This window comes from Camelus ferus, chromosome 12, assembly GCF_009834535.1.
Source record: "Camelus ferus isolate YT-003-E chromosome 12, BCGSAC_Cfer_1.0, whole genome shotgun sequence".
Taxonomy (NCBI): Eukaryota; Metazoa; Chordata; class Mammalia; order Artiodactyla; family Camelidae; genus Camelus; species Camelus ferus.
The window spans coordinates 51,116,175-51,135,115 of NC_045707.1; the positions used below are offsets into that span (position 1 = coordinate 51,116,175).

An 18,941-nucleotide genomic window follows, 5' to 3' on the forward strand; every position below is an offset into this window, starting at 1 on the left:
TTTGCATAAAATATTAAGTGGAAAAATAAGTGCTTTATAATATAAAGGGCTACGGAAATTCTACATATATACATAGGCATTTCTAAGTAGAAACTAAAATATGATTTAATTAATTCTTAGCAAAGCATTCATCTACTTACTTTTTAAAGATATTCAGTAGGTGGTATAAATTACTGCTTTTAAATTTGTCTTTCTTTAGGTGTAAGAGATGTAATTCTCATTTCTGAACTGTTCATTTCCAGATAGATCATCTTGAAAAAGAGACCGGTCTTTTACGACAGTCAGAAGGATCAAATGTTGTTTTTAAAGGATTAGACTTACCTGACGGAATAGCACCATCTAGTGCCAGTATCATTAATTCTCAGAATGAATATTTAATACATATTTTACAGGTACTGAAAATTTTATATGTGAATAGCAAAAATAATTAATAGTATGTTTATAATTTAATCATCATGTATTCCTTTGAGTTCTTAGAATATTAACAGTGAGATATATTTTTTAAAATTTCATTTTAATATTTTTAATGGAGGCACTGGGGATTGAACCCAGGATCTCTTTCATGCTAAGCATGCACTATACCACTGAGCTATACCCACCCCCTGCCAAATATGTAACGGATTTTGTTGTTAGATGGAATGTTATGAATAAAAGCAATTTGTTCCACTCATCTGAATGAGAAGCATGCTGACACATCTTCATGTGTGCCATTCATATGAAATATGCTATTGACAGGTAGAATAACATGCAGGTGTTATAAGCTAATAATGTATAAATAAGATAAACCCTTATCTATTGCTGGTTGGAAAAGCAATTCAAGTGAATAAAGTCTGACACAGCTTTTTAGTGTAATGGTTAGAGTTGTTTTTTTTGTGTGTGTGTTAACTACAAGAAGAAACTTTTAAACAAAATTGTCCTTTATCTCTTTCTTCCCTTTACACTGTAAAGTGTTAGTTAATCCATTAGCAAATTAGAAAGGGCACTGCCTTCCCTGTGTTTCTCAGTTTTGCTGTTTATATTATGGTCATTATAAATGGCCTAATGGGAGATGCTTTTCATTCTTTCATTTGAAATGTGAATATCCACAACATCACATACATTGCAAATACCATTACAAAAATGTGTTCAGAACCAATGAAAATACATTTTTGATTATAATGACTGCTGTTTCTCCTAGATAGTCCATTTGAGAATATACTTGAGTTATGAATATCAAGTACTTGTATATGTATTTGTAAGTTACATTAACTAATCTTTTTTGAATATTGGAATTTGTACATTGTCAGGGAGGGACAACCTTAACTACTTACTAGAACATTAATTTATAAATCATCTTATATCATTACTTTTAAATTTAGCACTCTTCATGACTTTATTTTTCTCCAAGACAGGAACACTGTCAATAATATCAGCATGGCATTGTCATGTTGCTTGAGATAAGATTCATATTTGTTTTTTCATCGTTATATACAAAAACGCATGAGAAGCATTGTAGTAGATTAGAGAACATTAACTGGGAATCTGAAAACCTGTTAAGAGTGGCAAAACAGGTGCTGGACTCCCAAACCTAAGGCAGCATAGAGTGACGGAAGTAGCAAGGTCCTTGGAGTCAGACAGACCTGAACTTCAGTGTTGGATCTGTAAATACGTAAAGCACCTAGCCCCAGGCTTGGCATATGTGCTTAGGAAATGGTTACCAAGTGTGGTACTAATGAGTGTTTTAATGTTGAGTAAGTTACTTAATCCTTCTAAGTCTCAAGTTTCCTCATCTTCAAAATGAAGTAATTGGAAAGGATAATTTGGGTGGAGGTATGAATGTGTATGTTCACAAAAGGGTGTCTGGGGCTGAGTAGCTCGGTAACTCGGGGTCTGTTTGTAACTACTGTAGCTGATAATTTGTATGGTTACTGTAACTGTCATATATGATGAAAATAATTTTACCTATTTTATAGCACTTCTTTTTTACACATATTGCTTAATTCTGTATGCCTTAAACTAAGATGTTCAAAATAATCAGAGAAATGATCTATACTGCTTATGGATTTGCTGAATATTTTCTTTTATATATTTTTCTATAATCTTGTCAGAATATATTATACCTTCAGATTTAAAATGTATTCTGATGCTTTTTTTCTTCTAATTTCTAAACCAACTTTTAGGAACTAGAATATAAAGAAAATAAGTTAAAGAATTTAGAAGATTCTCTTGAAGACTATAACAGAAAATTTGCAGTAATTCGTCATCAACAAAGTTTATTATATAAAGAATATCTGAGGTATAGTTTTTAGCAAAACTTTATAAATATAATGGCTGCATATTCTTGTTAAAGATAAGTAACATAAAAATGTTTAAATATTTTTTCTTCATGCCTCTTCACCTTCATTTTATCTTAGTTCTTTATCTAAAAAGTCTATGATACCTTTTTCATAGGGTTATTATGAATCTTAAGTGAATTATGCAAAAATGCCCAGGTATGAGCATTTTATGAATTTTATGGCACATATGAACACTTTGTAAATACTATTAGCAACATTCTTCTTCATCACTGTCATCATTATTTATTATTTTCATAGGGAACTGACCTGTTTCTGCTTATTTCTGCCATCTCATCTGTACCAGTGGACTAATATCCTTAGTAATTAGAATACCTGATCAAGGTGATTTAAACACTAAGGCTGATTATTATCTGATCTAATAAGAAACCCAAAGCTAATTATAGGGTAGGTCGTATTTGGGAATATTATAGTGTAGTTTATATTATCTCCTATCATGGTTGTGAAATAGATGAAGGAGTTCAAGGAAGATGGAACCATCCCCATGGAAGAAGAAAGGGTTTTTTTTTTTCCACGTAACTTTTTATTTTTACATTAAAAATTTTTCCAGAGGCTTCTGGCAGATTTAGATCTAATTAGCTAGAATTGGATTAATAAGCTATACTAATTATTTGTTTAAATTTGAACCATTCAGTGGCAGAAAGAATGATGACACCGTAATGGTTTATGCCAAGCAGATTGCAGGTGACTATGAAATATCTTTTGGGTAGGCAACGGCGTCTTACCTAGCTTAAGTCTAATGATTTCTTACTTTGTTGGTATTCTAAATATTTCACAAGTATTAATACTCAAATTTAAGAGTAGAGTCAGAATATTGTGACTTGATTTCTAGAATTAGTTTGGGATGTTGATTATTTTCCTAATTGTTTTCTGTTTTTTTATTAATAAAATGTTTAAGATTCAGCTGCAGTTGTTAATAGTGTAACAGTTGTAGACTGATAATTCATAGAATAATGAAAATAATTTGATAAAGTAATTTCTTTACCTTGCATTTATTAAATGAAAACGTACCTTTGAGGATAAATCCTTTCAAATGGAATTTTGACTTCTTATATTATCAGATATTGAGTAGTTATGATTTATCTTGTTTTATGAAAACTTTAAATTTCCATAATCTAAAGCTGTCTCTTCCTATAGTTAAGTATTATATTAGGTTTACTGTGCTGTTATTTTTTTAAGTGAAAAGGAGACCTGGAAAACAGAATCTGAAACAATGAAAGAGGAAAAAAGAAAACTTGAGGATCAAATCCAACAAGATGCTATAAAAGTAAAAGAATATAATGTAAGTAAAAGCTTTTAAAGTCAATATACACTATTATACAAACTAAGATAGCTAGGTTCAACAAGTAATAAAAATGTGACTTTCTGCAGAATTTGCTCAGTGCTCTTCAGATGGATTCAGATGAAATGAAAAAAATACTCTCAGAAAACAGTAGAAAGATCACAGTCTTGCAAGTGAATGAAAAGTCACTCATAAGGCAATATACTACTTTAGTAGAAATGGAGAGACAACTTAGAAAAGAAAACGGGAAACAGAAGAATGAATTGATATCAATGGAGGCTGAAGTCGGTGAGAAAATTGGACGTTTGCAACGTTTTAAGGTACATCTGATTTTTTTGACTACGAAAATTTTCAAATTTTAAGAAGAAAGGATAGTATGATGAGTACCCATCACCTGAATTAATAGTTAACATTTATTAACATGCAGCTATAATTGCATCATCTGTTTTTTGTAGGACTACTTTAATTACAGACATTTCTCCCTTAAATATTTTAGTGTGCATCTCTTAAAAAAGTCTTTTTCTATTTATATAACCACAATGACTTTACCATGCTTAACAAAATTGACTGCAGTACCTTGTATTATCTAATGTCCAGACCATACACATTTCCTCAGTGTCCCAGGATCCAGTCAAGGACCCTGCATTGTATTTGAATGTTACATGTCACAAATCTTTTTAATACAGAATCCCCCCCGCCTTTTTTTTTCTCTCTGAAAAATATTGAATATTTATCTGATTATTTTCTAGCATAATTTTACTTCTTCCTCTATCAATTGTATTTTCTAAAACTTAACTCTGAAGCCTTTGTTATATTCAGGTTAAACATTTTTGGCAAGAATACTCTGTAAGTAATGCTTTGTACTTGCATCACTTCAAGAGATAGAATGTCTAGTAGTCCCATGTTTCATGCCTGATTACTTTATTAAGGGGGAGACAGCCATGTATCCCTATTATTAAGTGATTTATTTAACTCTTCAGTGATGTTTTGGTACCATTCAAATGACCAGTTCTTCATCAATTCTCTTAATGGTTTTAGCATCCACTTAATTGTTGTTGCTGACCCAGTTATTTCATTAGGAGTTGCAAAAATCATGATTTTCTAGTTATGTTCTCTACATTTATTAGCAGATATTCTTTTGTAAAATAAAGAGCTTTTCCTCATTAGCCCAAGCTCTTTGGTTTTCTTGAAGTATGGTTCTTACTTGAAAGGAAAGATAAAAGTTTCATTCTTTCCTTTTAATGACAGTTTTCAAAATACGTAATTGGTGTACTCTGCTTCTGCCTGTCCCCTCCCACCCGCTGCACCCTCCAGCTTTCTCTTTCTTAAGTATTGTAGCAGACTCACACACTTTTAAATAACTGTGTTTTAAGTCAGTTGGAGCCATTATTCTTTTGTTTCCACTTTGGCCAATGGGAGCCCTTTAAAGCTGTCTATTGTGTCCCTTTGACAGAAATCCATCATCTTTGAACCAGGCTGCAAAGCTTGGTTTGTTTTCTGGCACAACATGATGTCCAAGATTTATCTTGTGTACTTCTCTAAAGAGCCCTAGTTCTTTTTAGTGGAGACGGCACTTAGATACCACCGGTACAAGGTGTCATTTGCTCTTGAAGTATCACTGCTACTAGTCCCTTCCAGGAAACAAGTTAGGAAAATATGTATAGACTTAAACCATGAGTTCATATTATTATTTTCTATTCAAATTTAACATTTTAGGGTAAGTAAGTAGTTTGGAGTTTTTACTAACCTTTGATTCTGTGCCTTATATTTCTTTTTTTTTTAAACATGGAAATCTTCAATAAAATAACATTAAATCTAACATTAAAATAATTATTAGTTTTATACTACAATATTCATACATTAATTTGAAAATAATATTCTTATATTGGGATTAACAATAACAATAGCAGTGCTACCATATGTAGTTTAAAATTTCTTTACAGTTCTTATTTTCTTTAGAGTATCTCTCACTAAGGATATATAGTCGTGATAACATATTGTACAGTAATTTGTCTTTGTTTTTGTTTTTTAGTTTGTAAAGTCTTTATTCTTTTTTTAATGTTGTACAATAATTTGAAATAATGCTCCTGTTTGTGTCTAAATTTGCATGGGAACATATAGACAGAAAAATTCAAAGTAAAATTAAAATGAACTTGAGTTCCTTACCATCCCCTTTTAAATATAGTAATGGATGAAACTGTCATGCTAATAAACCTGTTTTCAGTGTGAAATGTTTTTGTCTTTATTTTTGTGTTAGATTTTGTAAAATATACTTTTGGGGTATTACAAGTAAGTATAGCTAGTATTTGAGATAGAATTGAAGAAAGAACTACAATTTTCTCCCTCTTCAACCTATTGTTCAGCCTTTTGTTGTTGTTGTTACAACAATTGGAAAGCCAAAAAAAAAGGGATATTTTTAAGGATGGGGAACATAATCTCTCCCACTGCAAAGAAAAAGTGAAAGTGAATTCCAAGGGTTACTTATTTATATAGAGAAGTTGTCAAAATGAGATCTGAGCATTATTAGCAATATTTTCCCCTCATTACTATACTTCAGAATGAATTATAACCATAAATTCTTAATCTTTTTCACTTCATAAGTTTTGTTTTACACTCTTTGGATAATGTCTTTGAATAATGACTTTTTATGGCTCTGTAGCTAGAGTAGAACATGTACCAAGTAACTTAAAGGCTTTGATATTATTTGTTACAGATAACTATGATGCAGAGAAGCTTTTTCTTCTTAAATAATGTTTTCTTCTTGAGAACAAAATTTTTTCTTATATTTTTAAGCTAATCTGTGTAACTATAAATGAACAGCAATGGCTGAACTGTCAATGTTACCTATAGTAATGCTAATTTTGCCATTCAGCTGTCAAAAGACAAGTTTTTTTTTTAATTTTATGAATTTAGAAAAGCCATCCTTAGATACATTCTGAGTGATATGTTTTCTTGCTGGTGTATATTATGCTTTTCTCAAATTAATTGAATTTCATTAACTATGACAGGAGTTATAAAAGTATTCACTTTGTTTTTATTTTTATTATGATTAAAAATTTCCAAATAATATTATTTATTATGTGAAAGAAATTGATAATTATTGCAATATTTTTCCTTACATGAGAAATCTTATATATTTTTAAATGATTCTAAAACCAGTTTTCCTTCAGTTATATTATCTTATCCTTCTCAATAGTGGCTAATGCTTCACTAGAAAAAATATACCAACTTAACGCAGTGTATCCTTATTTACATAGGAAATGGCCTCTTTCAAGATTGCAGCACTCCAGAAAGTTATTGATAATAGTGTCTCTATGTCTGAACTAGAATTGGCCAATAAACAATACAATGAGCTGACTGCTAAGTACAGGGACATCTTGCAAAAAGATAATATGCTTGTTCAAAGAACAAGTAACTTGGAACACCTAGAGGTAAGTGTGATCCTTAAACCCTGAGATATTAGCCATTCTTCTCTGGTGATATCTTACTGTAGGTGCAGAATGATTTCTGGATGACTTCCTCCAGGTCATCCTCCTCAGCCCACTTGCATGATTAAACTGAATCAAACCGCTTTCTGCCAGGCACTTAAAAAGAAAAAAGAACATGAAACAAGGTATTGTAATCAAAAGAGGAAGCATCATTAAGTACCCATTCCTTTCTCTTCCCCCAGTGCAAATCATTTCCTCATCATCCGTAGTTTTTTGGGATGAATGTAGCCAAGAATGGATGAGGTATTGATTGCTCTTTCTGGACCATGGATGAACTCTGCAAATCCCTGTGCTTTCTAATTGTAGAGATAGAGTAGGATAGTGTATCATTAGTTCAATTCAAAGAATCTATGACTATGGCCCAGACCCTTTGTAGTTCTCTTCAGGCCACTTGACCTCCATACCTGTTACAGTAGGCAAAGCAAGCTCCCAAGTTTGTTTATCTTCTTCATAAAAATAAAAGCTTATGTCCTTTGGCTCATTCTCTTTTATGATCTTCTCATAGGACTGGAATGAGATCTAATTCTTTTGGCTCACAAGCTTACACTCGCTTAGGGCTACACATTCAGAAAACATTCTGAATAGCTTTCAATGACTCTTGCAAAATTATCTGAGTCATTATTTATTAATACTAACTAGAAATAATCATGATCAGTTTACTTATTATTTTGGCCAAAGAGAGATGATTGTGATAATTTTTATAGAAAATTCTGAATATTTAGGTGTGTTAAAATTTATTTTCTTTTTTCCCATCTTTCATGTCTGTTCTCCACTCTTCTTTAGCATTAGAAAATCCTAGGTAAGAAATCTGTAGATAACATATCAATGTGTAATTTTTAACTTTTAAAATTTATTTCTCCAGATAATATTTTTCATATTTACTAAAAACTTAAAAAAAAAGTGTATTTGTATTGTATCCCTTTCTCTCCTTTACTTCCTGCATCTCAGTTATAATTTTGAACATATATCTCTTCTGAATGACAGTGTCTTAGCTTTATTCTTTATTATCTTTATTGTAGTAGTTGTTACCCATATCCTTTTCTCCAGTGTTACATGCTCCTTACTACCACCAGAATGATAATTCTAAACACAGATCTGGCCATGTTTCTCCCTTGCTTAAAACCTCTCAAAAGCTGCCGGTCACTTAAAGAATAAGTGACTTTTGTGATTAGTCGCAGTTACCTTACGTCATTTCTTGTGGTATGCTACGGAGTTTCACAATTTATGTTTTGGAAACTGAGCTACCAGTTTTCTGCAACACAGTATTTTTTTTCTTACAGATATTCTTCTGTATGTGCAATTTTCTTTGTCTTGAAAGCCCTCCCCCCCCCCAAGTTTATCTGCTTAGGGAATTTCTATTATGTTTCAGAATTTTTTTCAGGCATTATCTCCTTTTCTGTAGCATCCTTTATAGAACTAACTCACTCCCTCTGTCTATATTAGTTCTATATCTTATAAATAGTTCTGCTGTTTATATCACATCATATCATATGTGTTTGTATGTCTGCCTCCCCCACAGTAATATAAGCCTCCTGGTATCAGGAACTCTACTTAATTCATTTTTATGGGTTTGGTACCTCCTGTTTGGCACAGAGTTAGAGTTAACAGATGTTAACCTCAGGGATTAATTAATAGTGTAGAGCTAGTCAAAAATCATCAGAATGGTGATTGAGAAATCATTGGTACCTTTTGAGAGTAAAGTTTCATGAGAATAAAGGTGATGAAAGTCAAATTTTACAGTATAAAATATAGAGTGAGTGGTAAGGAAATACAAAATCTGAGTGGGTGATAAGACAATAAAACCTGGAAATTTGATAATAGAAGAAAAGAGAAATAGATACATGTTGAGGTAGAATTAAGAGGATTTGCTGTGGGTTTTATTTTTTTTAGTTTAGTTTAGTTTTTTTTTTTTTAAATAAAAGAGACCAGTGAAATTTGAGAGAATGAAGAAATAAAATTTAGCACTATAAAATTTAGGAAATAAAATTTAGGGAGGGAGTGATTGAATATCAGAGATAAGAATGGTAGTAAGTAAGAGTGCAATACCAGAGCAGGCTGATGAAAATGAGATCTGGTGCAAGACCACAGTTATCCTTTAATAGAATCTGGAAGTAAGAGAAAAATAAAGGGTAGCAAGGTATTTAAAACACCCTAAATCCTTTTTTGTTTTATTCTTATGAATTACAGTATCTAAAAACAGGGTTGTAATTGTGCACATTACCAGAAAGTCACATTTTATCCCCTTATCTTCCTTTTCACCATCAACATCCCCTGTTCTATTGTTTTTCGTAACACTTATTACTGACGTTGTGTTGTATATTGGCTTATTTTCCAATTATTCCACTGAAACAAACACAAGTTCTAGGATGGAGCTTGTTTACCATTGAAGTCCAGTGCTTAGAATACCAGGCATATGGTAGACGTTCTATTTGTTAAAATTAAGAATAAGTGAGCTTAAAATATTATACTTATGTATCAACCCCTACGTTTATGTCTCCAGCCTGACTTCTCAGAGCTCTGTCTACTGTATGGAATTACCTACTTTACAACTCATGTTTCAAGGAAATCTCAAGTTTAACATATCCAAATTGAATTCCTGGTGTCCTGATGTCTGTTTCTCTCATAGTTGTTCCTGTTTCTATATATGCCGCTATTATCTACTAAGTTAAAGCACATATCTTAGAGTTATTCTCTAGTCTTTCTCTTCCTTTGTCATTTTTTCCCCAAATGTAATTAACCTATGTGTTCTCTTTCCTCCGTCTTTACTGCTCTAACTGTAATCTAAGCTGGTGTCATCCCTCATCTGGATGGACCCTACAATATCTTCCTGACTGATTTCTCATTTTTCTATTTACCCCTTTATTTATTTGCCACATTTCATTCAGGATAGTTGTTTAAAACTTCTTCCTAAAATCTTTAAATGATTTCCTAGTGTGCATTAAGTTAAAATTCAGTTCCTTGTCTTGACATAATACCATGCCTTGCCTGGTATGGCCCCCTGTTCTCTCTCCAGTTTTATCCCTTTCCACTGCTCACTCTTATTGTTGCTCAGTGTGCTCAGACTCTTCCCACTTAGAGCGCCTGGGTTTACCTGCACATCAGTTCTCTCCATGACTAGTTTCTTGTTAGGACTGGCTTATTACCTTTGATTTCAGCTTAAATACCACTTCTTCAGTATTTAGATATGCTGCCTTTTATTATTCTTTGGTTTTGTGCTCTTTCTTTCTAGATACTGATGTTTTTAGTGAATTTTTTTGTTTGCTTATCTGTTTACAGCCTGATGCCTTCCACACTCTCCCCAACTCCTACTACACACATACCCACAGACACCAAATGGTGAGGCCGATGAAGGCCAGAATTTTGTCTTTTTCTTTTCATCATAAGCATCCAGCACCTGTCACTAATGGTGTGGTAGGGATACTCAGTAACTGTATGAATGAGGGAGGTAAGCACTGGTTTGTGATGGTTGTGAAACTCTTGAGTATTCCAGCTTGGCCAGAATGAATATCACAGAAGTCAACAGTTCAGGGCCACATGTTGAATATACTAGATTTTGATGATTATTTTTAAGTAATATTTTATATATGTGCGTGTATATACAACATATATGTATGTGTGTGTATATATATATGTATTACATGTACAAGAGCTTCTCATTTTATTAAAAAGAAAACCCACTAGATTGTGAGCTTTAAGAGATTATTATATAAAGTTAAGACATTGTCACTTCTGTGGTATTAGTCTGAACTGCAGGTAGTTTGTCAGTGATGTTTGTTTTATTCAGTGTGAAAATGCATCCCTAAAAGAACAAGTGGAGTCTATAAATAAAGAGCTGGAGATTACCAAGGAAAAACTTCACACTGTTGAACAAGCCTGGGAACAAGAAAGTAAATTAGGTAAGTACTGTGACTCTGAGAATATAAAATGATGAAGATCTAATAGTGAATATTTTTCATTTAAAGTTCCTTTTCTATACCAGATGAAAAGGAAGTATTTTGATAAAAATGAACTCTTTGCCTAACAGCTTAATTTAGCAGGCAGTTGATGAATAATATCTTGTGCTAATCTTTACCAAAATTTGGTTTTTAGTTATTAGATTTGTTTCTAATGAAATAATATGTGTTAAAAATTTTTGACTAAGCATTTAGCTATATTGAACTATTTAACAATTGAGACTGGTGATAATTTTGAAATATCTGTATTTTAATGATAATATTATGACTTCTTTCACTATGTGTAAAGTAATATTACAAATATATCATTTGATATTTTTCAATTAAAAATATCACCAAAAAACATAAAAAATTGGAAATAATTTATATTGCCCATAGTTCCACTACTATATTATCTTTTTTTTGTATTCCCTTCAAACACTTACGTATTTTATATACTTTAAATTATAATAAACATTATATGCTGTATTTATTTAGTAGATATCAAAATATTTCATGTTTTGTTCATCATACTTATAAATATTTATGCAGTATTTTACTGTTTGAGTGATTTACATTAGCTTTTCTTATTTTTGCTGTTGCTCTTAGTACTGAAATGAATGTCTTCATGTATATCTAACAGAGATATTATTATCTCAAAGGGTATTAAAATATTTGTGGCTTCTGCTAGGATTTTCCATATTAGTTTTTCAAATGACTTTCCTAGTTCACAACATTTGAATAATCTTATCTCGCTTTCATTTTGCTTTATAATTTTCAAATAAATTTGCTCCTGTGGATAAGGTGTTTTAAATTTGTTTGTTTTCTCAGCCATAGAGCTCTAATGCTATTCAAGGTTTCTGTTACTATTGAATTGGTAACTAAGACATATGATTTAAAGAGGCTTAACTTTGAGAAGTCTAAAATAAGCTACTTTTAGAAATATAATTTTTAATTCATTAAGAGATTAAAAGTGAACTTTCATGTGGCTCTTACCTGAAAGAAGAGACCTTTTTAACTTAGAAAAGAGTATTATATACAGTTTTAGTATGTTCTTTGTTCATTTTACCATATGTCTCTTTAATGAGTGCTAACTTCATTATAGAAATTTCTTAATTTTCAGATACCTTCATCTTTCCCATACATGGCTATGTATCACTGAAGTTTTAAAAGCTTTTCTTATTTCTTGTTGCTCTTATATCTTTGTTTAAAAGTGTCACTTTACTAGCTTTTTTCATGTAGGAATTGATCGGTGTTGGACTCTTTGTTACCTTCTCTCTAGGAACACTCCAAACTCAGGAACGTAACAGATGGCTAGTCCACTGCAACCCCTGTGCTGTGCCTCTCTTCATTGTCAGAGTTTAGCACAAAATAAAATCAAGAAAAGGTTTTATGTTCTTTGTAGATTTATATTTATATTTAGTACACTTTTTTTTCTTTTTTCTGGTGCTTAGAGTTGCCCGAATGAGTCTTTATTCAGTAATGGACTGTTTACTAACACTTTTAGCTTCTTTCGGTAATCTGTTACTATTAGTTATTTGATCACTGCTTACAGCAGCTATTCTAAAATTGTGTACTATTTAAAGATACATACAGAACAAAAAGAGGTACTTCTTAAAACTGAGGCAGACACCAAAATATTTTTCTTTGGTTGGTTGGTTTCAAAAATAATCTATTTCTTTGAGCGAACTCAGGTATAAAACTCAAGCTTGTGAAGCTGGATGAATAGGAGGGGGCCTTATGGGTGTTACAGAAGACTATTTACAAGGTGTATCACTGCTTTAGTTCCTTAAAATAATTGACTTCCCTGAACATAGATTAACTGACTCTCAAATACAAAATGCTTTACCAAAGTTTGTGTTTTTCCTTGAGCATGTCTGTCCTGCAAAGCAAAATGTTAGTTTTCTCTTCTCAAAAAATGATTAAGTGACTAATGACAGTATTACATGATGCCTTTTCATGGTAAATTGGGGACTTTTCATTCTCTTCTCATTTAACCACAAACTTTTGTATCCAAAGACAAGCTATACACCAATACATATGAGATTAGGTTATAATAACTAATAAAATAATTTAAAATATTTGACATTAGATGTATACAAAGGCCAGATAATAATCAGGGTTAAGGAAGATATTTGGTGGAATTCCTAAATCACATGGCTTCAGATTTTACTTTTCAGCTTGACTCTGTGAGACTTTAAAAACAAAGTTATTGCACTTACAGTCACAAAGTAGTGTCTCCTCACTGTATTGCTTCTTGTATAGTTTATCTCCTTTCAGTTAACAAAATATATTTATTTACCCTTTTTAAAAAAACAATTTGCCCTTTTTTGATTGTCTGCATATGACACCTCCTACACTGCATCCTACAGTACACTGTTACATTGTTATTTCAACACAGGCATATCTTGGGCATACTGCAAGTTCTGCTCCATGTCGCCACAATAAAGCAAATATTGCCGTGAATGAGTTCCACAAATTTTTTGGTTTCTCGGTGCGTATAAAAGTTATGTTTACATTATACTGTAGTCTGTTACTGTGCAATAGCATTATGTCTAAAAAAACCCAACACACATACCTTAATTTGTAACTACCTTATTGCTAAAAAGTGCTAACCATCATCTGAGCTTTCAGCTTGTTTAAGTTGTAGCATCAAAGATCACTGATCGCAGATCATCATGACAAATATAATAATTTTGGAAAAATTTGAAATATTGTGAGACTTACCAACATGACAGAAACATAAAGTGAGCAAATGCTGTTGGCAAAATGGCACCAATAAACTTACTAAACTCAGGGTTGTTGCCCTAGACCTTCAATTTAAATAAAAACAAGAACAAACAAAAAACCTGTAGTATCTGCAAAGCTCTGTAAAGCAAAGCGCAATAAAATGTGGTATGCCTGTTATCCTATGAAGAATAATTTCTCTTATCATTTGATGAAGAATATAAGTTCCAGAGGGGTTAAATGGAATAGGCAGCATGCAGATTAGAAGTAATAGAGTTAAGATTAGAATCCAAGTCTGTCATGATTCAGAATACTCATGTGTTTTCCATGGAACCAGATTGCCTCCGTCTATACAATGTCTAAAATATGTGAAATAAAATTTTGATAAGAACAGCATGAGATTGACTATACTGTTGTTGCATTTAGGAAATGAATCTAACCTGGAAAAGGCAAAGAAATCAATAACCAACAGTGAGATTGTTTCTATTTCCAAAAAAATCACTATGCTGGAGATGAAGGAATTAAATGAAAGGCAGCGGGCTGAACATTCTCAAAAAATGTACGAACATGTGAAGACTTCGTTAAAGCAAATGGAGGAACGTAATTTTGAATTGGAAACCAAATTTGCTGAGGTTTGATACAGTTTTTATCATGCAGTTAGAGAGTAGAGAATTAGTCATGGTAGACATAGTATTATTGTTAAGAGGTTTATTTGTAACTCTGAAGTAGCATGTTAATATAGTGCTTGAGTTTCATGTAGTAGATAAATTATGTGTTTTAAAATCTGAAATGTTTAAAAAGAAAGCAGATACTACTGTGATTGAGTTCTTATTTCTCACCAGTATTGCATTACTAGATTTAATGTGCAAAAAGATGTCATTTGCTTAATAATGAAATTACCACCACTATTCATTTAACAATCATTGAGTGCCTATTATATGTGAGACACTGTGTGGAAACTGGGGTTACAGCACAAAATAAAATAGACAGTAATTGCTGCTCTCAGGGACTTCATTCTAATAGGAATTTTTAGACTTTTTTTTGATATGGTCAGAATTATTACATTGGCTGTCAATAAATATAGTTTGCAAATATTCAACAATTTATGATGAAGTAGCACTCTTTCAATCTTTGTTTACCTAGAGAATTAGTATATTTTTCAAAGCATTTATGTCATTGTGTTTATTTTACCTGAATCATTAAATAAGTATTAATAAGATTTTATTAACTAGTTAGACTTATTTATAGATGATATCACTGAAGTAAAATATAAGGAGTATATGGCATTTCAAGCAAGTTGAGGATATCAGAGATTCAGATATTAGTAGATTGTGAGTTGACTAATATAAATGACTTTTGGTGGTTTTGTGTATAATTAGAGTTTTCGTAATTTGTTCCTGGTTCTTCCTTCCATTACCCTCTTCAGTCTATTCTTAATACTTCACACCTAATTCAGTGTTTGGATTGATGCAAAGTAAAGAGGGCTGCAGTACTCTGTAAAATATTGTAAAAGAAAAATCTTGCCAAAAACTGATGTTTCTGAACATTTTTTGTTACTTTTTCTTAGCTTACCAAAATCAATTTGGAAGCACAGAAAGTGGAACAGATGTTAAGAGATGAATTAGCTGACAGCGTGAGCAAGGCAGTAAGTGATGCTGATAGGCAACGGATTCTAGAATTAGAGAAGAGCGAAATGGAACTGAAAGTGGAAGTGTCAAAGTAAGTAGATGCACACTTTTCAGTCATTTGATTAATATGTCTATTCTAGTTATGCTTAAGAGGTAATTACACTGGTAAAGGTGTAATGTCCTTACTTATTGATCTTAGTTTCTTTTTATAAGAATAGAGTTGAATAATATAACTTCTCAAGATTTACATTTTTCAGAGTCCAGGAATAGTATTATAGAAAGAACTGAACTTGGAATCAAGACCCTATGAGATCCAGTGTTTCCACATACTAGTATTTTTTTGGATGGAAGCATTGTAGCCGTTTAATTTATTTAAACTTAAGTTAACTTATTAAGGGAGTAATACTATACCTTCTTATTTCATAAGGTTGCTATAAAAATAAGGAAAATTTCAGAGTTTGATTTAGTTTACATTTATTGGGTAGCTACTATATACTTTGCTAGATATTGACTCATCTAATTAAACTTAATGACCCTGAAATAACTGTCATTTTCATTTTACATGTGGGAACAGTTTATTCTCTTAGAATTCAAAATGTATATAAGGAGGAACTACTGTGTGCCAGGTAGATGCTGTGTACCAGCTCTCCTTTGTCACTGTGTTGTTTCATCAGAAAAGTATTGAGGATCCCTGAGTTGATCAGTCAAGCACAAATAATTAGTAAAAAGGGTTTATGGCAGTCATTCCCAGCCCTTTTCACTCTGAAGGCCTCCTTTTTTAATCCTTCCTCTTATTTCATGATCCTCACCTTTCGAAATAAACTAATTTATAATTATTTATTTTGTTATATTTTACCTCGCCAAAACTTAGATAAGTGCAATGAGTTTCTAATCAATATGAGGAAACCTGACTTATCTGTTACACTGGACTAAAATTATTCCAGCCCAAAGTAAAAATGCATTTTACTTTACCTGTTTAATCTTATCACAGAAGTCATATAGGAAATTTAGTAACTTACTATCATGCTCCCACCTTTTTTTGTAATTATAGTAAATGTATAATCTCTTCTGCACATTTCTGGTAACTTGTAAATTAAAGCAAATCAGAACATTAGTTGATCTAGGGAACCTGGGAATTTTAAATTTGTGTGATCTTAACTGTACAATTGTATCAAGTAAGCATACTTAATACCCTATTCTTGCTATACCATATCATGGTAAGAAGGATCTCATGAAAAAAAGTGTGAGAGAGGAGTACTTTGGCCATATACATTGGAAAATGCTGTAAATGTAGAGATGGAGATAGTTTTTTACTTTAGACCTTCTCAGAGCATTTAATGTATGAATCTTCAAGGGGAAAGAATGTTAGGAATGGAGGGTTTTTTTTTATAGAACACTTGTCAACCTCTCATGGAAGTTTCATGAAACAGTTCAGGAAATTTTGCTTTAGGATTTCATTTCATTCCAAGAAGAGATGCTGCAAACTAATGGTTTTACCAAGGGTCTAGAAATTTTGAAATTCTGATATTTATTTACATAGAAAATGTACCTGATCATATCTGAAGTATCTTACCACTTCCTAGATTGAAAGAGATTTCTGATATCGCCAAAAGGCAAGTTGAAATTTTGAATGCACAGCAACAGTCCAGGGAAAAGGAAGTAGAGTCCATCAGAATGCAGCTGTTAGACTATCAGGTATGTGTGATATTGGCTCTTCTAGGTGGATTCTTTTCTTTTTTCCCAAATGTATGTTGGAGATTGGGATGGTTTTGTAGTTTTAATCAGAGGGCATATCAAATAGTGGCTCCTGTTCTTGTTCATTGTAACTCGAACAGAAAACCTCTTTAATTGGAAATTCCATTTATAACATAGAAAAGCATTTAAATACGTACAGATGCATTGTGCTGGCTGCTGATCAAAGCTCAGACAGTGAGGAGAAATATAAGTCTTTCATAACAATATTTTCTCTTGCATTTCTATGTAGTTTCTCACATATTCTCACATAAAATTTTTTAGGATAAAAAACCCACATTGTCCACATTAGTACTGTATTAGTGTTGCTATTTACATATGAAAGTTAAAAAGTAATAATATTCCAGCTGTTACTTGATTAGATGCCAGATACAGATTTTAAATGAATTTGATTCTAGGTCTTTTTCTTCACTTCTTCGGTGATTTGTGTTAAAGCAAGGTTAGATGTTTGTAGAATTTCATGTAGCACTCTGTTTTAAATTTTATTTAGTAAATTGTGATTTGAAATCCAGGATATGTTTCATTGGGAAAACTTGAAACTTACTATAAACATGTTTTTTTTTGTATCAGGCACAGTCTGATGAAAAGACACTAATTGCCAAGCTGCACCAACACATTGTCTCTCTTCAAGTTAGTGAGGCTACTGCTCTTGGTAAGTTGGAGTCGGCTACATCTAAGCTGCAGAAGGTTGAGGCCCATAATTTGCGCTTAGAGCAGAAACTTGATGAAAAAGAACAAGCTCTCTATTATGCCCGTTTGGAGGGGAGAAACAGAGCAAAACACCTGCGCCAGACAATTCAGTCTCTACGGCGACAGTTCAGTGGGGCTTTACCCTTGGCGCAGCAGGAAAAGTTCTCTAAAACAATGATTCAGCTACAAAATGACAAACTTAAGATAATGCAAGAAATGCAGAATTCTCAACAAGAATATAGAAAGATGAAGAACAAAACACTGGAGCTGGAATTAAAGTTAAAGGGACTGGAAGAGTTAATAAGCACTTTGAAGGATGCCAGGGGAGCCCAAAAGGTAAATCATTGATTTTAAGTTCAGTATTGTCAAAAGAGTTTCATGATAATTTTAAGCTAGTGTGTGCCTATATGAAAAATGCTTAATATATGACCAAAATTCCCATTATTAAATTAGATTTTATAAATTAGGAGTTTGGGCTATTTGAATGTCTATTTGTAAATAAAATGAGACTCTTAAGCAATGGTTTCAGAAGAAATGCTTAGATTGTACGATATCAAAGAATTTTAAACACTACAGAAAAGTTTATATATTAAATACTAATTATAATTATTATTAAATATTGTAGTAGTTGAATTCTACTCTTGGAAATTATTCTTTTAAAAATTATTTACAAGTAGAAGGCCTACTTTTTTAAGTATAATTTATTTTTATCCTCATTTGGAAGAAATTAAATGAAAAATAATTATTTTGGAAGTAAATTTTTTTTCTCTAGGCTAAAAATATTTAGGACTTTTATTTTTGAAAGTAAAACTATTGTTGCAAATAAATACATACACTAAAGACTCAATAAATATATGAAAGTAAATGAATAAATGAAAGTGAATATTAGTAATATCCATTCCAACATAATTTGAAAATATTTTATGTTAGGATTCCATGTAATAGAAAAGTCTAAGAAAACTCTAAGTAGACTTTTCCTTGTGGCTCCCTCAAGGATAATTTTATATCTTATTTTATTATAAAATCTTTGTTAATTTGAATTGAAATCATTTCAGTGGGGAAATACATTATTTGTATGGAATTTACATTTGTATGTATAATTTATAAAT

The 18,941-nt window shown here is 31.7% G+C and overlaps 1 protein-coding gene across 1 annotated transcript in view; it reads left to right on the forward strand.

Moving 5' to 3' along the window:
- CEP290 (centrosomal protein 290) overlaps positions 1–18,941 on the forward strand; it is an 81,536-nt gene that overhangs the window by 28,537 nt on the left and 34,058 nt on the right. The window contains 10 exon segments of the mRNA XM_032493651.1: positions 243–392; positions 2,160–2,275; positions 3,513–3,615; positions 3,705–3,935; positions 6,873–7,046; positions 10,888–10,999; positions 14,189–14,394; positions 15,330–15,481; positions 16,974–17,085; positions 17,713–18,168. Coding sequence (XP_032349542.1) covers positions 243–392; positions 2,160–2,275; positions 3,513–3,615; positions 3,705–3,935; positions 6,873–7,046; positions 10,888–10,999; positions 14,189–14,394; positions 15,330–15,481; positions 16,974–17,085; positions 17,713–18,168 — 1,812 coding nt within the window.